The 23,296-nt window shown below is 40.4% G+C and overlaps 1 protein-coding gene across 1 annotated transcript in view; it reads right to left on the reverse strand.

Annotated features, from left to right (window-relative positions):
- The window catches only part of LOC108424873 (dynein heavy chain 9, axonemal), a 167,439-nt gene that overhangs the window by 104,534 nt on the left and 39,609 nt on the right, over positions 1-23,296 (reverse strand). Inside the window, exons 24-32 of the mRNA XM_017693145.2 lie at positions 21,848-22,000; positions 19,994-20,119; positions 19,427-19,666; positions 18,109-18,269; positions 14,017-14,173; positions 12,753-12,857; positions 9,772-9,929; positions 2,518-2,656; positions 1,310-1,597 (exon numbers count right to left, since the gene is read on the reverse strand). Of these exons, the coding sequence (XP_017548634.2) occupies positions 1,310-1,597; positions 2,518-2,656; positions 9,772-9,929; positions 12,753-12,857; positions 14,017-14,173; positions 18,109-18,269; positions 19,427-19,666; positions 19,994-20,119; positions 21,848-22,000 (1,527 nt within the window). The remainder of the gene's footprint in view (positions 1-1,309; positions 1,598-2,517; positions 2,657-9,771; positions 9,930-12,752; positions 12,858-14,016; positions 14,174-18,108; positions 18,270-19,426; positions 19,667-19,993; positions 20,120-21,847; positions 22,001-23,296) is intronic.

Consider the following 23,296-nt stretch of genomic DNA (forward strand, 5'->3'; position numbering starts at 1 on the left):
GGATTCTATTTATCATCATCAGTCATTTAGGTCAACATTGGATCATTCAGAGATCCTCACTGAACTTCTGGAGTGAGTTTGCTGCACTGAAAGTAAAGGGGCCGAATAATATTGCACGCCCCACTTATCAGTTTTTTATTTCTAAAAAAAGTTTAAAATATCCAATAAATTTCGTTCCACTTCACAATTGTGTCCCACTTGTTGTTGATTCTTCACAAAAAATTACAATTTCATATCTTTATGTTTGAAGCCTGAAATGTGGCAAAAGGTTGAAAAGTTCAAGGGGGCTGAATACTTTTGCAACCCACTGTAGCTTCTAGTCCAGCCTTGAGTTGGAGTAAATGTGATGTTGGAAGCACTGGCTGCTTCTTTTTCAGACTTTGTCAGGCAAGATATCTTTGATTATACCTTGAGCTTTAAAAGTAAGTGAAGAAATTTGGGGGTGGGTTTCAGAGAGAAAGCCTGTAGGTGCAGCCTTGTTAATATCAGATTTTGCTGTCATCCACCACCAAAATTTTAACAAGTCTCTGTGTATCATCAGTACGTGATCACCTATGACTACAGATGGGTTTGAGAAAGCAGAATGTGAGAACACAATGTGTATTAGTCTGTCCCAAAAAAAAAATCATCTTACAGCAGGGATGCAGGAAGTAGGGGTGCTGAGGTTGCTGTAGCATCCCGAGATTTCAGCATCGAAACTGATGATGATGATAATAATAATGATGATCGAGAGATCTGAAGATCCATGTGTGCTTGATATAGAGTGGAATTTATGCGTTTCTTATTTACTGATATATTTTCAAAATCAACAGCAGCCATGCATTAAGTTAATGATGTATTTTCATTAAAGTGAGCTAAATCTCTGTTAAACATCAACAATCTGACTGCCACTTAATTCATCCTGAATGAGAGGGCAGGTAGAAAATGTAGAGGATCAATGGTTTGATGTTTATTATTTATTATCTGCATATTTTGTAGCCTTTCACCACATTAAAGCATGTTAGAATACATTCTGTTTGATGTGAATTATCAAATAAAAAAAATCAAATGCAAATGCAAATCATTTCAATTTGCTTAGAATTTCAGCACCCCCAACTTAAAACACCTTCCTGCATCCCTGTCTTTCAGTCTTACTTTCATCTGATCTTATAGAGCAGGCCAGAACATAACAAAGCTCAGTAAAAGTGGCATGTAGTACAGCGCTCCGCACCATCTTCCAGCAGTCATGCTGAAGCCTTATTGAATATGCTGTTTGTTCCAGAGCAGCTCAACAGCCAAAGGGTGACATGCAATTCGCAGCAGCACTTACCTTCAGTACAAAGTTGTCTTCAGCCTGTAGCTTCAGGTCCAGCACAGACTGTTTGACAAACTTTTCAAAGTCCAGGTCTCTCTTACGGGGGACGTCCAGAGCTGGGAAAAGGTCTCCGATCAGGCCCATGAAGACAGGCATGTCGTCCGTCACGATCTTTGGCACGTTAAAATCTCGCAGCGCCCTCATCAGCACCTGATCCTCTGGCCGCTCTGGGTCGCCCCGCTTCAGAGAGCCGGCCACCACCAGCACAGACTTAATAGCCCGCAGACCCCAGTCATAGTGGTCCTGAGACATAAAAGCATGTCAGAAAAGAAAAAAAATTATGTAACGAAACTCAGTTTAACCAGCAATAAAAATCACAATGGAATTTGATATTATTTGTTTATTGATACCATGTTTATGTTTGTAATAGGTATTTTAATATGATTTAAATTTGATGAAAAGTATTGTAAAAATCCTCTTCTACATTTTGGCCACATTTTTGTCATTTCTTGACACTGAAACAAATGAAGAAAGTCAGTGCAAACTCAAGCCTGTCAATAAAGAAGGCAAACCAAATGTGGCTGAAATGTATTGTGTAACTACACAGTAATAAATGATGCATTTACTTGTTTAAATAGTATAGCATCTATATATTAAGACTTCTGAAGACTTCTAAGGGTTATTTCTAGGTTACAGAAGTATGTAATAAAAGTCTAGACCTGCTGGCGGGTCCTGGCAATTTAAGAGGGTCATAAAACAGTTTAATAATTACTCTGAAGAGATCATAAAATAACATTTTCTCTGAAAAGCTCCTTGGAGCCCAAGCCCGATAAGCATAATACTCTAAATCTTACATAATACAGATTTACAACTATTTATTGTACAATATGCAAGCTGAGACCTTTTAGCTTGGAAAATATTTGGGTGTTTTATAATAACGCAGTCAAAAGCAGTAGGCTATAACTGCCATAACATCCAAATGTTCTTGCAGCAACTGTCAAAATATGGCCTTTATAGAAAATTGAAAGATGTAGAAAGGGCCATTAGATGAAACACTGCACTCTAAAGGGTAGTATTTCAACAATTGGAATTGCTTGGAAGGCGCTTTCCCTATTAAAAATGTGGGATGATTCAGATGGTTGCAATGTTTGTCCACGATTGCCTTATTGTATCAGTTTGTGATAGCAGGTTGTAAACATTGTGTATGGCTGAATGAGCTTCACCTGTTTGGATAGAAGCTCCTTGCAGAGCTGGTAGAGAGTGATGAATTTCCTGGCCAGCAGTCTGGCATTGATAAAGCCCTCTGCTACCAGCATGATCTCACAGATCAGCTCAAAGTCTGGCACTACCATGGCACAGGGCCTGCAGAGGAGTGAAGGGAGAAAAGCTGCTTGAGAAGATGGCTGTGTAAAAGAAAATGCAGTTACAGTGGTGGTTCCTGGGTATAGGAGTACCTCTGGCCTTTAGTGCAGTCACCATCGATTATATTAGTAATTGAGGAACCTACTGATTAATTTGACCATTAATGGACAAATTATATGATAAGAAAGCTATACGGTTCAGTTAACCAAATTAGTTCAAACTGCTGTCCCACAAAAAAAAATTAACGAAACAAAGTATTTAAATCTTTGATATTTATAAGGATTATGTTATGATCTGTGCCTCTAACCCAAGGCATTAACTGAGACAGCAATAAGCTAAATATCTATAAAAAAATAATCATTTAAATGTGGCTTTCTATTGATAGCTTTAGATTTAATTAGATTAATTATTTTGTTTAATTTTTACATACACACACACACAGTATATATATATATATATAGCTGCTGTCAGAAAAAAACACATTTTGACATAATTGGAAACCAAAATAAAACCAAAAGTTTTTGACATAATTGGAAAAAAAAACCTGTTGGCCTTTACAATGTATAGACATTTCATGATGAATGGACCAAAAGAAACTGCCCAAAATTATTTGGAAAAATGTCTGGATCCATTGACTTACATTAATAGTGAGGTGTGTTTTTTCCTTCTACTGTAAAGTTACTATTTTGGAGATACGAAGTTTTGCTCTGAAAGCAGCGATACACACACACACACACACACACACACACACACACACACATATATATATATATATATACACACACTCACACATGGTGGGCAGTTAGTGTATTAAATGTATCCCAAAGTCTGACAGTCAGTGTGTAACCTTAAGAACATATTTTTGCAATTAAGTAAACTTTTTGCTAATAGCATTATATTATATATTATAACGATTTTATGTGTGCAAAACTGTTCTAAGCTGTGTTTGCTAGTCATGTTCTGGCTAGAGTTTTTGAGTTCTGCCCAAAATTCAATAACATTGTCACTAATGAAAACATGAAAACATTTGAAAAGTTTTGGCAGTGTCATTACTGCATTGTTAGTGATAAAAAGAAATTTTGAATAATTTGTTTTAATAGAATAACCATAATCAAGGTACTGGTTCACTTATAGCAAAAGAATTTTAGTTTCAGTTAAAGTCAGTTAAAAGGTCAGAAATTTTCAACTCTGAACCACATCAGTAGAATGATCCACCTAAATTGGCATGTTACCTCCCTTTCAAAAGACCAGTAAGAGAATTCATCCCTATACACCTGTTTTGCACAAATTCAGAGACTTTCCTAATGCCCTGTTTAACTCATTGAAATCTTACAGCATGAACTAAAATGTAAATGGATCAAAATATGGAAGAGGAGCTTTGTGGGTCTTCCATCACTGTATAAAAGCAGTGAGATGCTGTTTGTAATGGTTAAATGCACTGTGAAAGTTTCTGAGCGAGTGTTCAGGAAAGCATTTGAGATTCATAAGGCCCTATGATTCTGAGAGGACTCGGACGAGTTCTGGGTGGCTACTGTCTTAAGCTAGAAGGAACCCCCAAAGAACTTGTCAAATTAAGAACTTTTCTGGAGTTTTGGATTGTTTACAAATGTAGGAGTAGTCGTTCTGGCAGTATGTGAAGAGTTGGACAGTGGTCCAGATGTCCCTAGGCTGCAGAAAACACTGATTCTGTCATGAGAGCTGAAACAACTTAGGTAGACAACTTGATAAAAGAGTACAAGCCAGTGTGGAAAGGGGTTCAGAACAAAAGGTGGGTCAGATGGTAGAGTATTTGGCTGTCTATTCAGGAGAAGGAGCAGACAGACAGTGGTGGTGAGTTCGGGAGTGACAGAGTCGAGTTCTATGGCAAGAAGAGGGAGAGCTGAGTGGCATGTAACGTGGGCAGTGATGGTGTCTCACAGCTGCTGTGAGATCTCTGTCATGAGAAATGGAAGGTAGAGATGGTGCTCCTCCCAAACTTGAGCTATTGTTTACCTCCGAAATAGCTAATTTCATTGACTTTAAAGGGTCAAATTGTGCGTGATCATCAAGCGTATCTTTAATCTTTAATTACAAATGATTACTAATTACTAATTTTTCCAAATAATCACTGCTGATTCACTCAGAAGGCACAAGTTAATCAGTGATATTTGGATGGTGATGAAAACAAATAAATCAAAATATAAAGCCTCACGTCTTATCCAAAGCCTAATAACTAAAGCGAAGCTCTCCTATTTTGGACATATTATAAAAAGAACGAGTTCATAGGAAAAGACCATTATGCTTGGCACAGTTGAAGGTAAAAAAAGAAGATGACAGCCATTAACAGATTTAATCAGAGGAATCATGAACAAGCCATTCAGAGGCCCTAAAGAGAAGACAGGACATTATTTGAAAAACTCTATCCATACATTTGCTAGAAGCCAGAACCAGCTTGACAGCACCTAGTAATAATCGGTGGAGATAATAATAAACTGGAATGTTATGGAACCAAACCAGCCATTAGGGGTGCACTTTGTGTACTTCTGGTGCTGGTCCCAAGCCCGCATAAATGGAAATGATAAATAAGGAAGGGCATCCGGCATAAAACTTGTGCCAAAACTATCACGCGGATCACGAATATGATTGCCATACCAGATCGGTTGAGGCCCGGGTTAACAACGACCGCCTCTGGTGCTGTTGACCAGCAGGGTGCCGGTGGAAATTGGACTACTGTAGGTCGAAGACCATCAAAGAAGAGAGGAGGAAGGCGGGTTAGAAGGCAGCGAGAGAGAAGGAAAGGCAGGAGTGTGGAGGTTAGAGTAAGGACTCTGAACATAGGGACAATGACTGGTAAAGGCAAAGAGCTTGCAGACATGATGGAGAGAAGGAATGTAGATATTCTGTGTGTTCAGGAGACCAGATGGAAAGGAAGCAAGGCCAGGAACATTGGAGGTGGATTCAAACTGTTCTATCATGGTGCAGAGAGGAAGAGAAATGGAGTAGGGATAATCCTAAAGGAACAGCTTGGGAAAAGTGTTCTGGATGTAAAGAGAGTGTCAGACAGGATCATGAGCCTGAAGTTGGAGGTTGATGGTGTGATTTTGAATGTGGTCAGTTCATATGCACCACAGGTTGGTTGTCAGTTAGAGGAGAAAGAGGAATTTTGGAGTAAGATGGATGAAGTGGTAGATGGTGTCCCTAGAGAGGAAGGATTGGTGATTGGTGCAGACTTCAATGGACATGTTGGTGAAGGAAACAGAGGGGATGAAGAGGTGCTGGGTAGGTATGGTGTGAAAGACAGAAATGCGGAAGGTCAGATGGTTGTAGATTTTGCAAAGAGAATGGAAATGGCTGTGGTGAACACGTATTTTCAGAAGAGGGAAGAACACAGGGTGACATACAAGAGTGGATGGAGTTGCACACAGGTGGATTATATCCTTAGCAGGAGATGCCACCTAAAGGAGATTGGAGATTGTAAAGTGGTACCAGGAGAAAGTGTAGCAAGGCAGCATAGGGTGGTTGTCTGTAGAATGAGATTAGAAACAAAGAAGAGGAAGAGAGTGAAGACAGAGACAAAGATTAGATGGTGGAAGCTGAAGGAGGAGGATGGTTGCAGGCAGTTCAGGGAAAAATTGCAACAGGCCCTTGGGGGCAGTGAGGAGCTACTGAGGACTGGGAAACTACAGCTAAGGTGGTGAGAGAAACTGGCAAAAATGTGTTGGGTGTTTCGTCTGGTCAGTGGAAAGAAGACAAGCAAAGTTGGTGGTGGAATGAGGAAGTCCAGGAGAGTATTCAGAAGAAGAAGGCAGCTAAGAAAAAGTGGGATAACCAGAGAGATGAAGGAAGTAGGCAGGAGTACTGTGAGGCTGTTTTGCATAGCGAAAAGAATGGTGGCAAAGGCAAAAGCTCAGGCCTATGATGAGCTGTATGAGAGGCTGGACAGTAAAGAAGGAGTAAAGGACTTGTATCGTTTGGCTAAACAGAGAGATAGAGCTGGAAAGGATGTACAGCAGGTTAGGCTGATAAAGGATAGAGAGGGAAATGTACTAGTGAGTGAACAGAGAGTGTTGAGTAGATGGAAGGAGTACTTTGAAGAACTAATGAATGAGGAAAACGAGAGAGAGAGGAGGACAACGGGGGGAGAGATAGTGGATCAGGAAGTGCAGAGAATTAGTAAGGCGGAAGTGAGGGCAGCTTTAAAAAGGATGAAGAATGGAAAGGCAGTTGGTCCAGATGACATACCTGTGGAGGTATGGAGATGTTTAGGAGAAAGGTGCAGTGGACTTTTTAACCAGGTTGTTTAACAAAATCCTGGAGAGTGAGAGGACGCCTGATGAGTGGAGAAGCAGTGTACTGGTCCCCATTTTTAAGAACAAGGGTGAGGTGCAGAGCTGCAGTAACTACAGAGGTATAAAGTTGATTAGCCACACCATGAAGGTATGGGAAAGAGTTGTTGAAGCAAGGCTAAGGCGAGAGGTTCAGATCAGTGAGCAGCAGTTTGGTTTCATGCCCAGAAAGAGTACCACAGATGCAATTTTTGCGTTGAGAGTGTTGGTAGAGAAGTACAGAGAAGGTCAGAAGGAGCTACATTGTGTCTTTGTGGATCTAGAGAAGGCATATGATAGGGTGCCAAGAGAGGAACTGTGGTACTGTATGAGGAAGTCAGGTGTAGCTGAAAAGTATATTAGGGTGGTGCAGGACGTATGAGGATAGTGAGAAAGTGGTGAGGTGTGCAGTTGGAGTGAAAAATGGTTTCAAGGTGAAGGTAGGGTTACATCAGGGATCAGCTTTGAGCCCCTTCTTGTTTGCAATGGTGATGGACAGGTTGACAGATGAGGTCAGGCAGGAGGCTCCATGGACCATGATGTTTGCAGATGACATTGTAATCTGTGGTGAGAGTAGAGAGCAGGTGGAAGAGAATCTGGAGAGGTGGAGGTTTGCACTGGAGCGGAGAGGAATGAAGGTCAGTAGAGACAAGACAGAATACATGTGTGTGAATGAGAGGGAGGCAGGTGGAAAGGTGAAGATGCAAGGAGTACAGGTCGTAAAGGTGGATGACTTCAAATATCTTGGGTCAACCATCCAGAGCAATGGACAGTGCAAAAAGAGGTGAGGAAGAGGGTGCAGGCAGGATGGAGTGGGCGGAGACGGGTGTCAGGGTTGATGTGTGACAGAAGGATAGCAGCAAGAGTGAAAGGGAAGGTTTACAAGACAGTAGTGTGTCCTGCTATGATGTACGGTTTGGAGACTGTGGCTCTGTCTAAAAGACAGGAGGCTGAGCTGGAGTTGGCGGAGATGAAGATTTTCGTTGGGAGTGACAAGGATGGACAAGATTAGAAATGAGCAGATCAGAGGGACAGTGGAGCAGTTTGGAGATGAAAGCCAGAGAGGCCAGGAATAGTGGATATATTGGTCAAAGAACATTGGAGAAGGAGGTGCCGGGTAGAAGGAGAAGAGGTAGACCTCAGAGAAGGTTTATGGATGTAGTGAAGGTGGACATGGAGATGGTGTAAAAGTAGAGGAGGCAGTGGATAGGGCAAGATGGAGGCAGATGATCCGCTGTGGCGACCCCTAAAGGGAGCAGCCGAAAGAAGAAGAAGAAGAATGTTATGGAACCGTTTCAGAAAAAAAAAGTCAATGAAACTTTAGAAAAATCTCTTTTAGACTGGTCTAAAGCATGTGCATGAAATGAAGTGCTTGTTGAACGCGCCTCAAGTTCAGACACCAGCCCATTCAGCCAAAGGAAAGCTATGAAGTTGCAGCAGTGTCCACCCACCTAATCTCCATGGTAATGACCACATTATGACATTCATTTGAATTTCTAGTCTACTCAGTGTAATTGACTTTTTTCTTTTGTGATTCCCTCAGGGAGCTCGGTTTAAGGTGTTCCTGACAAATCAGCATAATAGCCAATGCAACTTGAGTGGAAGGTAAAGACAGCTATTCATTATGAGCTAACTAGGTATTTAAACATAGACACTATATGGTATCAACCCATCTAATCTAAAAGAGACTGGACACTTGATGTTTCTGACAGTCTAGATCATATCATGAAAGAGGTAGTTTAGTATTTTGGTTGCAGTAGCGGCTGTTTTGAAAAGTATTTTAAGTTCTGCTGTCTCTTTGTAGTCTCTGCCTTGTTGAATGGGTTGGATTCCTGTGCGTTTCTGCATAGTTTCAACAAAAGTGTCATTCCACTTTAAAAGATGTTTTTTATGCAATTAGATACATTACATTTGTATTTGTATTTGTTTATGGACCAATCCAGTGATGCTTGTAAACATTCAAAAACTCTTCCTGGCTGTCTTTTTCTGCCCTCCATAGAGATGGTATCGTCTGTATTTAAGAAAAACAAATCGGCTTAAAGACTGAGGTTTATGTTGCAATTAAACTCTTTTGTCTGGGTGAATTTCTAGTGTTTAATCAAAGCATTAATAATTATAAGGTCTGTAATGAAGAGGCCTAGGCTGGATAGAGGCCTTGATTTGTTTGCAGCAATCAGTCAAAAACACTGAAGAATTTGAATGTTTTTGTTCTTTCATCTTCAGCAACAATGGTGGGAGACCCTGATGAATCCAGTTCAAGCTTCCACCTCTTGAAATATCTTAGTATTTTAATGCCGGAAGTGCACTAGATTAGAGCATTTATTGGTGAATTATGAAACACTATGAATGGTAAGGTTAATTCTGAAATTGTTTAATGTGGAAATGCACCATGAACAGACATGTTATGATGTGTTTAAAGAAAAACTAACTAGGGTTAAAAATAAAAAGCACACTAGGTTTCCCCCAGTAAAACCTGGCCATTTCCACCCCTGGCAGCAATAATAACTGACTGTAATCAAGTAAACATTACAGCCCTGCACATTTTAGTGTTTTCCTGTCCCACCACAAACACTTCAACTCAGGAAGGGCTTGTTAATGAGCTGATGTGCCGGATCAGGGATGTTAGATCAGAGAAACAACAGGAAATTGCACAAGTACTTCACGACTAGGACTATGTACAGTAAGGATGAATAAAACGAGTGTGTGCATATAGTCTAGACATGAAGTTTCGATGTCAGCCTTCACTTAGCAAGCTGAACAAAGAACTTTTCCTGACTACTTAGACTACCTTCAGGTGTATCCTGCACTTACCGAAAAAGCGCTTTGAGATTCTCTGGCAGCTCCGTCCTGCCAGCATAGCCCGGATTCATAGTGATGAATATTCCTACTGAAGGGAACAGGTTCACCTCCTCGCCCATGAAGTTAAAGCGTTTCTTCTTGTCTCGAATGGCATCCTGGATACTTTTCACCTGATAACAGCACAGACTCTCAATACACTGAAACTGTAGTATCATGGTAATACTACATTTCTGCCTGAATACTTAACATTTTTCAGTGAAATAAGGAAATGACCTCCACCATACAGTCAACTGCTACATGCTATTTCTCAATTCAATGCTTTCGTCTCAGTCGGCTGTAATTAAAAACTGAGCTGAGTGTGAGGCTTGGAATGCTTTTCATTAAGGAAAATCACAGTGTTTAGGTTTAATTAGCCATTGGTCAGGGTGTTACTGAGATGGAGGTGTGACAAACAGGGGAGAGCAGCCAGCCCCATTGCCATCTGCGCTACCTCTTCATCTGCACTGCCTTGAGAATGCGCATGGACACTCGTTTGATCTCAGGCAGTTATGGCAAATTCAGCTGTAAGCCCACTGAATATTCAGCAAAGAGGACATCGGATGCAGCCTGAAAATAACATTCTATAATACATTCCACCTGTGCGGCAGCGTACTGGACGCGGCTTGGCATTTGCTAAGTGCAAAATTATGCAGCCCTCGCAGCGCTGCAGACCTGTTTCAGCTCTTCAAGTGGCAGATAAACAGTGATATTAAAGCATTACGAATACACCACGTATAGCATGCAGCTGATTTAAGAAGATACGAGGCTTAAGTGTCTTAAGTCCAAATCCTATACTCGTGAATTTTACATATTACCTTATAGGCAAACAACTCAGCTGAGCACAAGCTATGCTGGAAGGCTTGCAGAAAGCAGCAGCAGATCAGTGAAGAACATGGAAATCAGAGGATGGAAGGAAAACTTCAGATGAATTTGTTTTCCTTAAGCTGAATTTGGAGAAACTGGAGAAGTATTAACTAAACAGCCACGGTTGCGAACAATCTCTTGACTATTAGCATTTAAGGGGAAAACAAAGCACTTCATATTTAGGAGCCCATTTAGCAATAGTGCACTGCCTCCCGTGGTAATTGGCAGTGGCGGGCTAATTTGTCTCAATATTGATATGTCTGCAGTTCCTTGTTTGCCTTTGACTAAGCGAATGGGAAATTGGTTCTATCTCGCTTTTGCGAGGACATAACTTCAATGGTGTGTATCCTGCCATCACGCCTGTCGGCAGGCCCAAAAGACACCTGCCAGACGCCTGTCGCTTTGTGTCTCGAGCACACAGGAAGTGACGTCTGATGTCTGATGAGCGTCCCGGCACAAAAGCTCTGATGCCCTTACTCTTGGTGAATTGTACTTTGCCGTTTTTTCAAGTGTGCCCTGAAAAGAAGGGAGCACCGATTCATTATTCATCACAGCACAGAGACACCCATTCTCTTCTCTGACATTTCCAGGGTTCGGGGAGAGAGAGTGGCGGCAGTGCCGGTTAAAGAGAGGCCTCTTCGTTTTCATGTGCAGCTATCTCTGAGTCACCAGCTCCAGGGATGCACCATTAAACCTGTTCAGCTGTACAGCAGCACAATGCCTTGGATAAATGCACTGCTATGCACGAAGCTCGCTCATTATCATGCTCATCATTGTCAACTCAACCATCATCACAGGTAAGTTATGCATGCTGATCATTGTCATCTTGACCATCGTCTTGGGTAAATTATGTATTTAGATTCCGGATGATTCACATAACAAAGTAATTAAGATTGTTCTTGTTATGTTATTCCACTACAGCACAGCACATAAAACAATGACAGTAGAAGATAAATGGACAGATTAGCATGATAAAAGCAAACATGAAGCATAATGGGTTTTTGTAGTAAAAATTCTAGAAGAAGAAATTGTGAGGATATAATCTTAGTACTTGAGCTACAATTCAATTCGACTTTGAAATATACAGCATTTCCTTACTACTGACTGCAAATTCGGCATCCAAACAGAAACTTCTTCTTTTATCCCATGAATTTTACATTTTTATCATCAGAAACATTTAAAAAAAGTTCCTCCTACAATTATGTATTTAGCATATTCTTAGCAGAGATGTGCGTAATAATTTTGACGTTCGAGTATTCATAAGAGGTCATGTACAGATATCTGGTGAATCACTGGTGTTGCAGAAAAACATAGCAGCACACAGCTGAGAAACACAGGTTTTCAATTTGGATGGGTAATTGAGGCTGCCTCTTCAGATGAGCTAAAGAGCTAACAGAGCTAATGTATGTAAATGAGAACTCATAATGTACACAATGTATTTTCTCCCCAGTAGATGATGTGTCATGATGTTATTTGTCAAATAAATATATTTTCAGTTTGTAGACCAGGCTAGAATGAGCTACAGTAGCTAGCCTAGTTAGCGACAAAGCCTTCTCAGCCATGTGCTTAACCATGTGGCTTTGTCAGTGCTCACATTCAGCCACACATGTTTCACAGCAGCAAAGTATAATATGAAATACTCACTTGCAAATAAGAGCAAACCCATCACATGTACATATATACATGACTGGATATATTCTCTATCATCCAGCAAACATAACGAAATAGTGATTTCACTATTTGAATTCTGGAAACTGAATACTAATTCTTACCCAAAGTATTGCATGTTACTGTAGCATTAGGAGTCTAGCCCAAGAACCCTTGTGGAACAGGGCTTAGTATGTCAATACTTGGGCCTCTGTACATTAATACATCACCCTTAATATTGTTACAATGAATTAATGTTCTTCTAGAACTGCCATAGAACTGAGCACCCTGATTCTTCCCTGTAGTATCAGTGACTAGTCCTGCAGTTTTGCTGGGCATCTGCATCCAACTGAGTGTGAAACGCACCACATGAATCAGAGATGAATATGGGACTGTGGCCATGGCGCTAATGTGAGGTGTAAATCCTCTGACAGCTGGCTCACCTGCACAGCGACCACAGACAGCACTTCCACAGAGATCCGGTTAAACTCATCGAAGCAGCCCCAGGCGCCCGTTTGGGCCAGGCCTTTGTAGATGTTGCCACAGGACTGCAGGAGAGATGGAAAGAGAGAAGAGATGCGAGTGAGACAGCAGGGAATGGCTATGTGCTTGTTAGCGTCTAAACCACATCATTTCAGAACAGATGACAGTGACTGACAGGCGCCGCCATGACAACTGAATTATACAGTCCGTCATTTCTCTTTTAAGATCTGACTCACTGGACTTGAGTCACGAGAATTCTGCATAATTCTCACTCCTGCAATGGCCAATAAACCTCAGCTTTCTGCGGTTTTGAGAGGAGGATTAATGCTTGCTAATTTGATCCATGTTCAATATTCCTAACCCAATATTCTTTGACTGCTTCCAAGCAACCAGTACAGTCTCTTTACATGTACTGGACACAGGAATGTCCAATAGCAGAAGAAGGAGAGCGCTTTCTGACACGGACAAGGGCTGACCAGAGGATTAATTCTAGGTGTCTGTGATGCTAAAGCTAGTGTGGCTTATTTTGCTCCCTTACTTTGCTCTTGCTAGCCTTTTTTCTATCTCTCTCTCACTCGCTCTTGCTCTTTCTGACAGCATACTGCAGTGTACGGCCAGGGCCAGTAATGATGCGGCAGCCTCGGCAGGCAGGTACAAGCTGGATGAGGAGATTAGTGCTGCGTCTCTATTGACCGTCATATTATATAGCTTTTTTTCTTCCTGTTACTGCCAGACAAATACAGGGGCGGGCTAGAGATGAGGCCGGAATACTGAGGAGATAGTTGACATGGCTTAGGAGGTAAATAAGCCTAGCCATCAGAGCCTTACTAATCTGCTAGCCCCCATGTTGGGAGAGGACAGCTTTGCTTTGCTTAACACACAACTCATAAGATGATGGACGGACTCAGGCAGGGAATTGGGAAATGAATAAAGAGAGCGAGAGAGAGAGAGAGAGAGAGAGAGAGAGAAATAAGAAGATAGATGCATTACAGCCTGAAAATATCTGCAAAGTGAGAACTCTGTCTTCACATGTATATCTCATAGCAACCCTAATTATCCTCGCCTCTTAATTAAAACAAAACATCAAGCGATTGCTTTGAACTGAACGCAGATCTAAACCAACCTTTCAACCAAAGGAGAAAGAATCAGATGACTCAAAAAAAAGGCCTACTAATTTCAACTCACACTAGCTGTATTCATTCATGTATGATTGAGGCTATTCACCTTGTAGTCCATCTGCTCAGAGCAGTTGAACACATAGACCATAATGCCGAGCGCTCGACCCAAGTCCTTGGTGGTCTCCGTTTTCCCTGTGCCAGCAGGGCCAGCTGGAGCTCCACTCATGGTGAGATGCAGCGACTGGGTCAGTGTGATGTAGCATCTACGTTAGAGTGGACAAACAGGAACAGAAACCCACTCAGAGGCATTTCATATAACAGGATCAAAACAGAAAAGACATTCAGATATTCACGACACCTATATTGACCCTTGCTTTGCACAGGGCACTGATCTGATTGATAGTAATCTGTAACTATCAAATATCAGGGATGTCAAACCCAGTTCCTTCTGTGTCACAGCTCTGCAGAGTTTAGCGCAGAGCCATCAGCCAATTAACAACCTTTCATGACTTTGAGAAATTGGAGTGTCAGAAGAGGGAAAACACTAATCTCTGCAGAGCTGAAACCTGGAAGCAACCCAGTCTAATGTCCTTGATTTACACATATGTTATTCTGTCAATCAACTGAACAATACATACAGTACTGTGCGAAACTCAGAGATCACCTTTCATTATTTATTCTTCAGTCAAAACAGATGTTAAAATACATAAGTTATTCATTTTTCAGCATCAGGAAAAACAGCAGAAAACATATTTAACAGAAAATTACACCAAAGCCACAACAATTAAATATAATATCATTTTTTCAGTATTTAGTGTGCCCACTCTTTGCGCTACTGCAGCTTCCATTCTTTTTAAATACCCGTGCCTTTGTTTTACAAAGAAATTTGCAGATGTATTTTCCACACCTCCAATGCTCAGTCTCAGAAGTCGGTTGCATTTTCTGCTTCTGACAATCCAGCAATCCCAAACACATTCAGAAATGTTGAGGTCTGTCCAGTTTCAGTGTTCTAGAGCAAATGGTCTTTTTTTGTCCATTTCCAACAGCTTCTTGACAGCCACACATCCTTTCAGACTCTAGCTTATAGCTTTTATCCTCTCTCTCAAAGATAAAAGCTTAAAGTGCTGTTTATCGGATGGTGATAATGTTGGTGGTCTACATGGTCTTGCAGAGTTGTTAGGAGTTTTACATTAAATTGTGAAGAGTTTCTTTACATTTTTTAAAACTCCATTTATTTTCCTTTTTTAATTTCCTCTTCCTTATGCAAGTGGATTATCTTACATCTAATATCCTCGGAAGTGTCTCCTTTGGCCATTTTAGATTTACATGAGAAAGAAATTTGAAGGTTCATTTGGGTAGTTTGGCTTGTGTTAATGTTATTGTCTCTTTGAACATAATGTCAATGACCCTGCTAAAAGCAGCTTTTGTTGGGAGAACAGCTATAACTGGAAGAGCTAAAGGGTCAATAGAAACAAAAAGTACAATACAAAAAGTAGAGTGGACAAATGTATCTATACAAATGGATACACTTGATATTATCATTAGTGTTGGAAGCTTTTCTGTCATTTTCTGTGACATGCCTGTTTTTTGTTATTTTTTTCTGAAGCTGAAAAACGAATAACTTGTACTTAGTAGCTGTTTTGATTAAAAATTAAAAGATGTAAAATTCTACCAATATCTGTGATTAAGCACACATTTGTAAACACACAATGCTCTATCTGTCTATCCTAGTCTGAGTGAAGCCTTGCAGTTTGGCATACTAATTTTAATGACCTGTGATCCCTTAAGTGCAGAAATACTGCAAACCTAAAGAGAATGTCTTTGCTCCTCACTGTTCACTGTTGAAGGAAATATGTTGGCAATGCTACACGGATCTCATAACCTGGGCCTGATTCCAAATGCTAGTTTCGAGAACACAAGTGAAACAGGAGTTCCTAAGATGCCATTTTTGCAAGACCTAAACTATCTGGATACTGTACATAAATATGTGCTTACAAAGAGCCTCTTTCTGTTACATATGGAATCAAATGCCCTTAACAACCTTGCTATTAATTACCAAAAGCGTAATTCGGCAGTTTATGTTTATGGGAAGCATCAGCTTTTTTTTTTTTTTTAAATGCACAACTTCTGAGGCCCAACGAATATGGAGCCATCTGCACTGGTAGCATTCCTCAGCACATTCATCTCAACATGGATGAAAGCCAGAGCTCTGACATGGTCAACAGAGCATTGCCGGAGCTACGAAAAGCCCACCATATGCTCGGCAAGACGCAGCGCCATTGATTTCTTCATCAAAGACGCCTGTCTTCGCTTTGTTGTTGTTTCAAAGACAACTAGAGACCGTTTGGGGCACTTTCATATAAACAGCTTGCCAAGGGGCTTCGGCAACCTGCTGTTTACTTTGAGCAGGAGAGTGTTTAATGGGACGCTCACTTTCTTTAACACTTTAAACCCAGCTCAGCCCACCACCTGGCTGGTCACCCCTTTAAGAAACTTTGGTGACATCCCCTTTAAGTCCTTACCCCTTGACTCCTGGGTTAAAGTGTGTGTAACCCACACACTACTGCTAATTCAAGGATAAGGAAAGGAATTGAGATGGAAAAATCTGACCTGCTATTTTACAACCCCTGAAACGGTGTAAACATCGCCAGCTATGCTGGAGGATGTGCGGGAGGAAGGATATAATCAGCTTTTGAGAAACTATTGTACTATTGTACTATTTTTTGGGAAAATGTATATGATATAGATAAAGATATGTTGGGCCATTACGTTCCCAAAGAATGCAAAGTTATGAAGCCTTGGAAATATGAATGATCATGTCATGTAACTTCAAAAAAGAGAAAACATCTTTGTTAGCAGGTGGGAAAATGGATGATGTATGAAACCATAGAAACATATATGGTTGTATTGAAGTCTTTACCACAATAGCTAAAACAATACACAGTTTCAAAGTGATGGATTGCACCTGACTAATCTGAACAGAATGTAATCCTTTACAGTGATAGTTTAAAAAAAGTTCTTTTTCCAGTTAAATGTAGTTGATCAACTAAGACATGTAGTGTGTGAAGTTTGTTGTAAAGGTGCAGTCAGCCCCGCCTGCTGCTAGCAGAGGGCAATGGCAGCGAGGAGCCGTGGACTAATTAGGCTTACTTGGCACACCTGTGGGCTCCCCTACTTAAGGCTGGGGCAAATGGCAGTGTTTGTCACACCTTTGTAGAGGGGTGACTGGTAACGGTACTTAGTCTTCAAAAAGAAACTGCCCCAAAACCAAAAGAGGCCTGAGAGAAGAAATTGCCCCATAAAGTAAAAAGAGAGAAGAGGAGGGCTGGAAAAAACACAAGAGTAATTGCCCCAAATTACTCACAAATGACAAAACAAAATCCAAGCCATACAAAAGGTGTTTGCTCTAAGAGGAAACAAGTGAAGGATAGTCTGCCTTAGCATCATAATTATGGTGGGTGTGTTTTCATTATCGTTTGTCCCACCTTTCTACCTCAGCCTTTGTTTGAGCACGCTGGCTCTAGTTCCTTTGATGTGCCCGCCTTTTTTTCTTTCCCTTCCTTGAAGGGCTTCAACTGGGGTTACCTGCATGTCCTGGTGGCACAGTGATTACGCCACGGACCACCGATCTGTACTGTGGTGGTTCAAACCCGGCACGGGGTTACCCCAATTTTTTCATCACATAAACACGCTCCGTTGCCCCAATAAACCTCCTTACTCCCCTTTTTTCCCACTGGCTTTCAGTTCTGCACTTGGGTCCGCCTCCCCGCTGTCCCATAACATTTGTTTCTTCAGTTTGCAGCTTCACTGCACCTATGAGACTAATGTTGATACCAAGTAATGAACGCTTATTTACATTATTTAGCACTGTAGCAAACTAAGCCAAGTTAAGTATTCTGCCTAGACTTGCTTATGTGGTTTCTGGCACTGTATGGATGCAGTTTGAGCAGGCTGAGAGAAGTTTTGGAGGTGAATTTATGGAAAAGATTTGAGTGACAAACTAGTTTGTTAGCCTCATAGCTCCACAATAGTTTCACTGTGTTTACTAAGAATAATAACTGGAAAGTAAGCTAAGAGCTGAATGGATTAATTGCCTCCGAACTCTGCCACAGTGATATGCATTCATCTCAGGCTGGAAGATGCCTCATAAGACAGATTTCCAGCCTAAAGCAGCTCAGTCTCCACTGGGCTTCCTCACCTGTCCGTGAGCGGTGTGATGACGAGGCGTGGCGTGTTGCCCAGGTACTCATAGGAGTAGAGGAACTGCGCATCGCAGATGTTGGCGAAGCAGTGCTTCTCGCTCTCATCCCAGCGGTGGCGCAGCTGAGATAGCCACACAAAGGCCTGAGAGTTCTCCACCTGAAAGCAAGGAAAACAGCACAGACTGAGCTACAATATGCATGGCACAACAAGGGAGATGATTATGGAGGATTAGCATGAGAGAATGTAACACCTGAGCAGTGTGAACGAAATTATCCAGTGTCTAAGCCACTCTCTTCACTTCACTTTCATTAGGATTTCTATTTGACTTAATAACAGTCATTCAAGTGAATCCCGAAATCATAAGGGAATAACACATCATAACTATTTTGCCAAGAAGGCAAATAATATTGCATGCATGTTCCTTAATGAAAAAGTATTCCAAAGTCCCTTAGCGAAAAAGCTAATACGGCGCTGACTTTCCTTTAGTTAATGAATATCACTCCCTGTGTGCTGACTGTGACTGAATGCAGAATGACACTGCAGACACTACAGTAGCCCAACTACAAGTGGGTAAATGACATTAAAGGGGCATATCCCTTATCTGAAGGAATGTCATAACACATGTATAAACACTGCATAAATTATTTAAATAGGATAACTTGAGCATTTTTGAACAGACTATATCAGCATTTGCAAAGCGACATAAAAGGTTTTATGAAGCAAATGACATTAAAATCACAGGCATTTCTTCCATTTATAACACTGTTATATAGGATCATTTTGATCTAACTTACAAAGCAGAGGCCTAGTTAAAAACACCTTTTATGTCAATAATGTTATTTACATATCTGGTGTATACAGCTGTTTTAAATGCTCCAGTATTGATTTATAAAATTCCTTTCAGTGATTATTCATGTGCTCCTATCTAGGCAGCCTGTTACAGTCTTGCCCATTTTTTTGTTTGTTTGTTCTACTTGTTTTTCAACCACTCTTTACCCATTAGAATTAAACAGGATGTTTGTTATAGTGTTGTTAAGACTGAGATATGAAAATGGTTCTGTTCTGATTTGGCTGCCCTGTAATGCGCTTCATTCAGAAGCAGGGCAGAAACAGCCCACTTCATATGAATGGGCAGACCTCAGCTGCTATAGGCTATCTTCGTAATACCACAAAAACGACAGATTTTTAACGTATACATTTCTATATATGGAGCACACAAACTGGAGAATGAATGGTTGGAAATGACTTTTATTTCAAAGTGAAAAAATTCAGGTTTCTATGATCTATGGCCCCCTTAAGATTGATGGTGGTACCTTCTGAGCGATGATCTTTGCCACCACATCTCTGGCGTGGACGTCTATGGTGCAGATGGTCATGACTTTCTGCCTGTCCCCAGGGCTAAGCTGCCCAATCAGCATGGTGATGAGGGTGTTTAGCTGGCTCACTTGTTTCTTATAGTACTCCTTCATAGCGTTCTCATAGCCTTCCTCCAGCCTAGAGAAGGCCATCCCCACATCAGACGTCCACCAGATCTGAGTACAGGTGAGTGCAACCTAAAATACACACATAAAAAGAAACATATTCACGCACACAGCATGCAGAAGCATCAAAGACTGCACCCTGGCATCCACCTTCTGACTGAACATTCTCCAGGAATACAGAAGTAGCTGAATTTATTGCATCACATAAAAGATATCATCAACAGCTACTGTCTATGAAACATTTAACACACCGCAATAAATATTTCCCACTATCTTAATTCCGCAGCATGTTTCCTGGTCCTTCATAAATATTCTCTCATTCTTGGTGGATTCTGCCTGCGGGTGTTTACAAGCAGCATTTGATTTGCCTCTGAACAATAGCAGACTGGGATTTCATACCTGAGCAGGATAATCAAACAGCCACTGTTCCCTGGGTTTATCTTCATATGTTACAACTGCCTCTGTCATCTCATGGCGCACAGTAGCCCGCATTGTGTCCAGAACTCTATTCAGCCATATTTCAACCTGAAAAAAATATTATGCTATACTGAAATTTCATTACCATTTAGTTTTTATCTTTACATTGAGGTCTGAAATTTTCAGCACTGTAAAAAATGGGTCATCAAATCAACCTGAATAAATACTTTAAATGAACGATTCTTTTCATGCAATTTTTGGAGTTGAATGTAACTAGTTTTATTGCTTGTTACAACATTAAGTACTTACTTACACTGAACTGTTAACCACTTTTACAGGGAGGTTAAAGCCAGAAATACTTTCAGTATTTGCTGTGACGTTCCACTGTAGATACTCACATTTCACATTCAACTACGTTAAAGGAGATTTAATTTTTTTTTTTTTTTAATTCAATGTAATTCAGCCTTTGGGATGTAAAAATGTAATTTAGAATGGCCTGATTAAGTTAAGATATAGTGTTTTTTTTTTTTTATCCCACAACCGGGGAAATTCCACCTCCGCATTTAACCCATCCGTGAAGTGAAACACCACATACACACTAGTGAACACACACACACTAGGGGGCAGTGAGCACACTTGCCCGGAGCGGTGGGCAGCCCTATCCATGGCACCCGGGGAGCAGTTGGGGGTTAGATGTCTTGCTCAAGGACACCTCAGTCATGGACTGTCGGCCCTGGGGATCGAACCAGCAACCTTCTGGTCACAGGGCCAGCTCCCTAACCTCCAGCCCATGACTGCCCAAATTGCCCAAAATATGAAATTAATTGTATTTCTTTACAGTGGTGATAGGAGCCAGATGTTGTGATGTCTTCAGATATTGTCATTATATTTACTAAATATCCAAAACCAACAGTGATCTTACTCGCAAGCTTTTATATGTAATGCTTATAATAGTAAAATAGTGATAGATCTGAAAAAGTTTTCTTTGGGTGTTGGCACAGGCGTAATGTAGATTATTGATAAGCATTTTATGTGATAACTGTCTGAGGCTGCTTTTAGAGCCATTAAACTCTTCAGATGTCTGGTTTCTATCATCACCATTGTGAACAACTCCTGTGAAGTTTCTTGCTATGCAATGGTTCACATCAGACTATGCAGAACGACACAGTTTAAACCTTCCTCAACTACCTAATTATGCAGAAATGTTGAAAAATCTGAGAAGTTACTTTTTATATACTAGTTACTATACTAGTTTTTTAAATGTTGCACTACTGATGTGTCTGTTTCTATTTATCACACCTCTAAATAATTTACAAGCACATTGATCTACAGGCTTATGCTTGAATGCCTGAAAGGTTGATGCCTGAATAAATGTAAATAATTGCATATTTTATAAGAATCTAAATTATAAGACAAATTTTCTATGGTACATTTACTCTTACATTAGTAGATGGTAGTGCACATGAGATAATGGAATATTATGATTATTATTATTATTATTATTATTATTATTGTATTGAAATTAACCCTAACAAAACAGTAAAAAAGAGGAGATTGGGACAAAAATGTTTTGTATGAGCATAATCAAACTCAGGGCTATTGCTATTTCAATGGCTATTGGCAATCAACTGTTAACAATCTGAGTGTGTGTAGATAAGCTATATCAACAATTCAACCCAATGCTTTTATTTAAACAAGAGCAATAACTGCTGTTTGTTAACTTTCTCTTTCACTCTGTCTTCCACTCCAACTTTCACTTTCTCTTTCACTCCAGTGACTCTAAATAAGCACATAGTTTATCAGTTTTCAGGTGCACTGTGAGGAAGCTGAATGTACCTGGCCGGTGCAGTCACAGCGCTCATTGAATGGAACATACTCTTCCTCCTTACTGAACATTCCCAGCCCCATCTTGGTGGGGTTGCCATCGGCATCAGTCTCAAATTTCATCTTTGCTGTGTTGTCAAACAACTTGGACAGATGCCTCTGAACCTGAGGGTGGATAACAGAAGCTCCAGATTAAATTAAAACCACCATGTTTGTTCAGAAATGTTTACACCAGGTTCATCACATTGTTATAAAATTTCTCTTTGAGTCATCTTAGCAGGCAAGCAGTGACCAACACTGCCATCTGGAGTATGATGCGAGGTGCTGCACTGAAAGCACGTCCTTGAAAGTCCAGTTTTAGCCATTTCTGCCTAAGAGATAATCATATACATTCAAATTTGCTTAATTCATGACTTAAATTCCAATATGGAAAAACCTATATCATACTGATAAGGCTATAACTGTACTACTAATTGATTAATCTACCAGTTATTTTATTCACTAAATTAAAAGAATCAAAATGAACTAAACTGAACAGCAGTAGACCATACATAGTTTTGCACAGATTCCAAAATATTTTTGTGGAAAAACAAAAAAAGACGCCTTTAAAAAGCTTAAATACTATGTGGTACGAATGCATAATGTATGCGTGTCTCCATCAGGCTCCATTTCTTGTTGTAGAATGTTAAATATTCTAGCTACATAACTAGAGATGCACGACTCTAGGTCTTGTGGAGTGTCGACTCCACTTAATTTTAAGCAAGACAGTGTCTTGGTGATAAAGGGAGACAGCAGAAATTAAATATAGCTTCCACAATTTTTTTGAGTAGCTACTGATATGACACTGGTGATATGATGAAAGTTCCTAGGTTATACCAAGGAATATCATGCTCTCTGACAATTGATTAGAGTCGTCAATAATAATAATAATAATAATAATAATAATAATAATAATCTTTTTATGCCAGTGGAAGCTCCAAGTAACTCAACAGCAACAGAATAAAGAAACTGAGTATTAATTTAAAATACCAAAGGGAACAAGAGTTTTAATTTCAAATGTTCAACTGACCGCGACCCTGACGGAGAAGTGGCTTAGAAAATGGATGGATGGATGGATGTTCAACTGAGCTTGACTGTCTAATAAAAGGTGGAATTGAGTTCCACAGTTTAGAAGCATAATAATTGAAAGAGGCCTCTTCACATTTTCCGCATTTCACAGAAGGTATTTGCAGAAGGTCAGTTTCTGCAGATCTAAGATCACGTGTTGGAACAAACTGAAACATTCTGTGATGTAAGTGGGTTCTAGACCATTTAGAGCCTTAAAAACTAGTGGCAGAACTTAATCTTTCCTGAAAGACACAGGTAGCCAGTGCAATTCTTTCAAAATGGAAGTGATATGAGCTCTGTTTTGTTTTTTCACTTGTTTTTGCTGCTTTCTGTATGATTTGTATTAGACAGACT

The sequence above is a fragment of the Pygocentrus nattereri genome, chromosome 13 (assembly GCF_015220715.1).
Source record: "Pygocentrus nattereri isolate fPygNat1 chromosome 13, fPygNat1.pri, whole genome shotgun sequence".
In the NCBI taxonomy this organism is placed as follows: domain Eukaryota; kingdom Metazoa; phylum Chordata; class Actinopteri; order Characiformes; family Serrasalmidae; genus Pygocentrus; species Pygocentrus nattereri.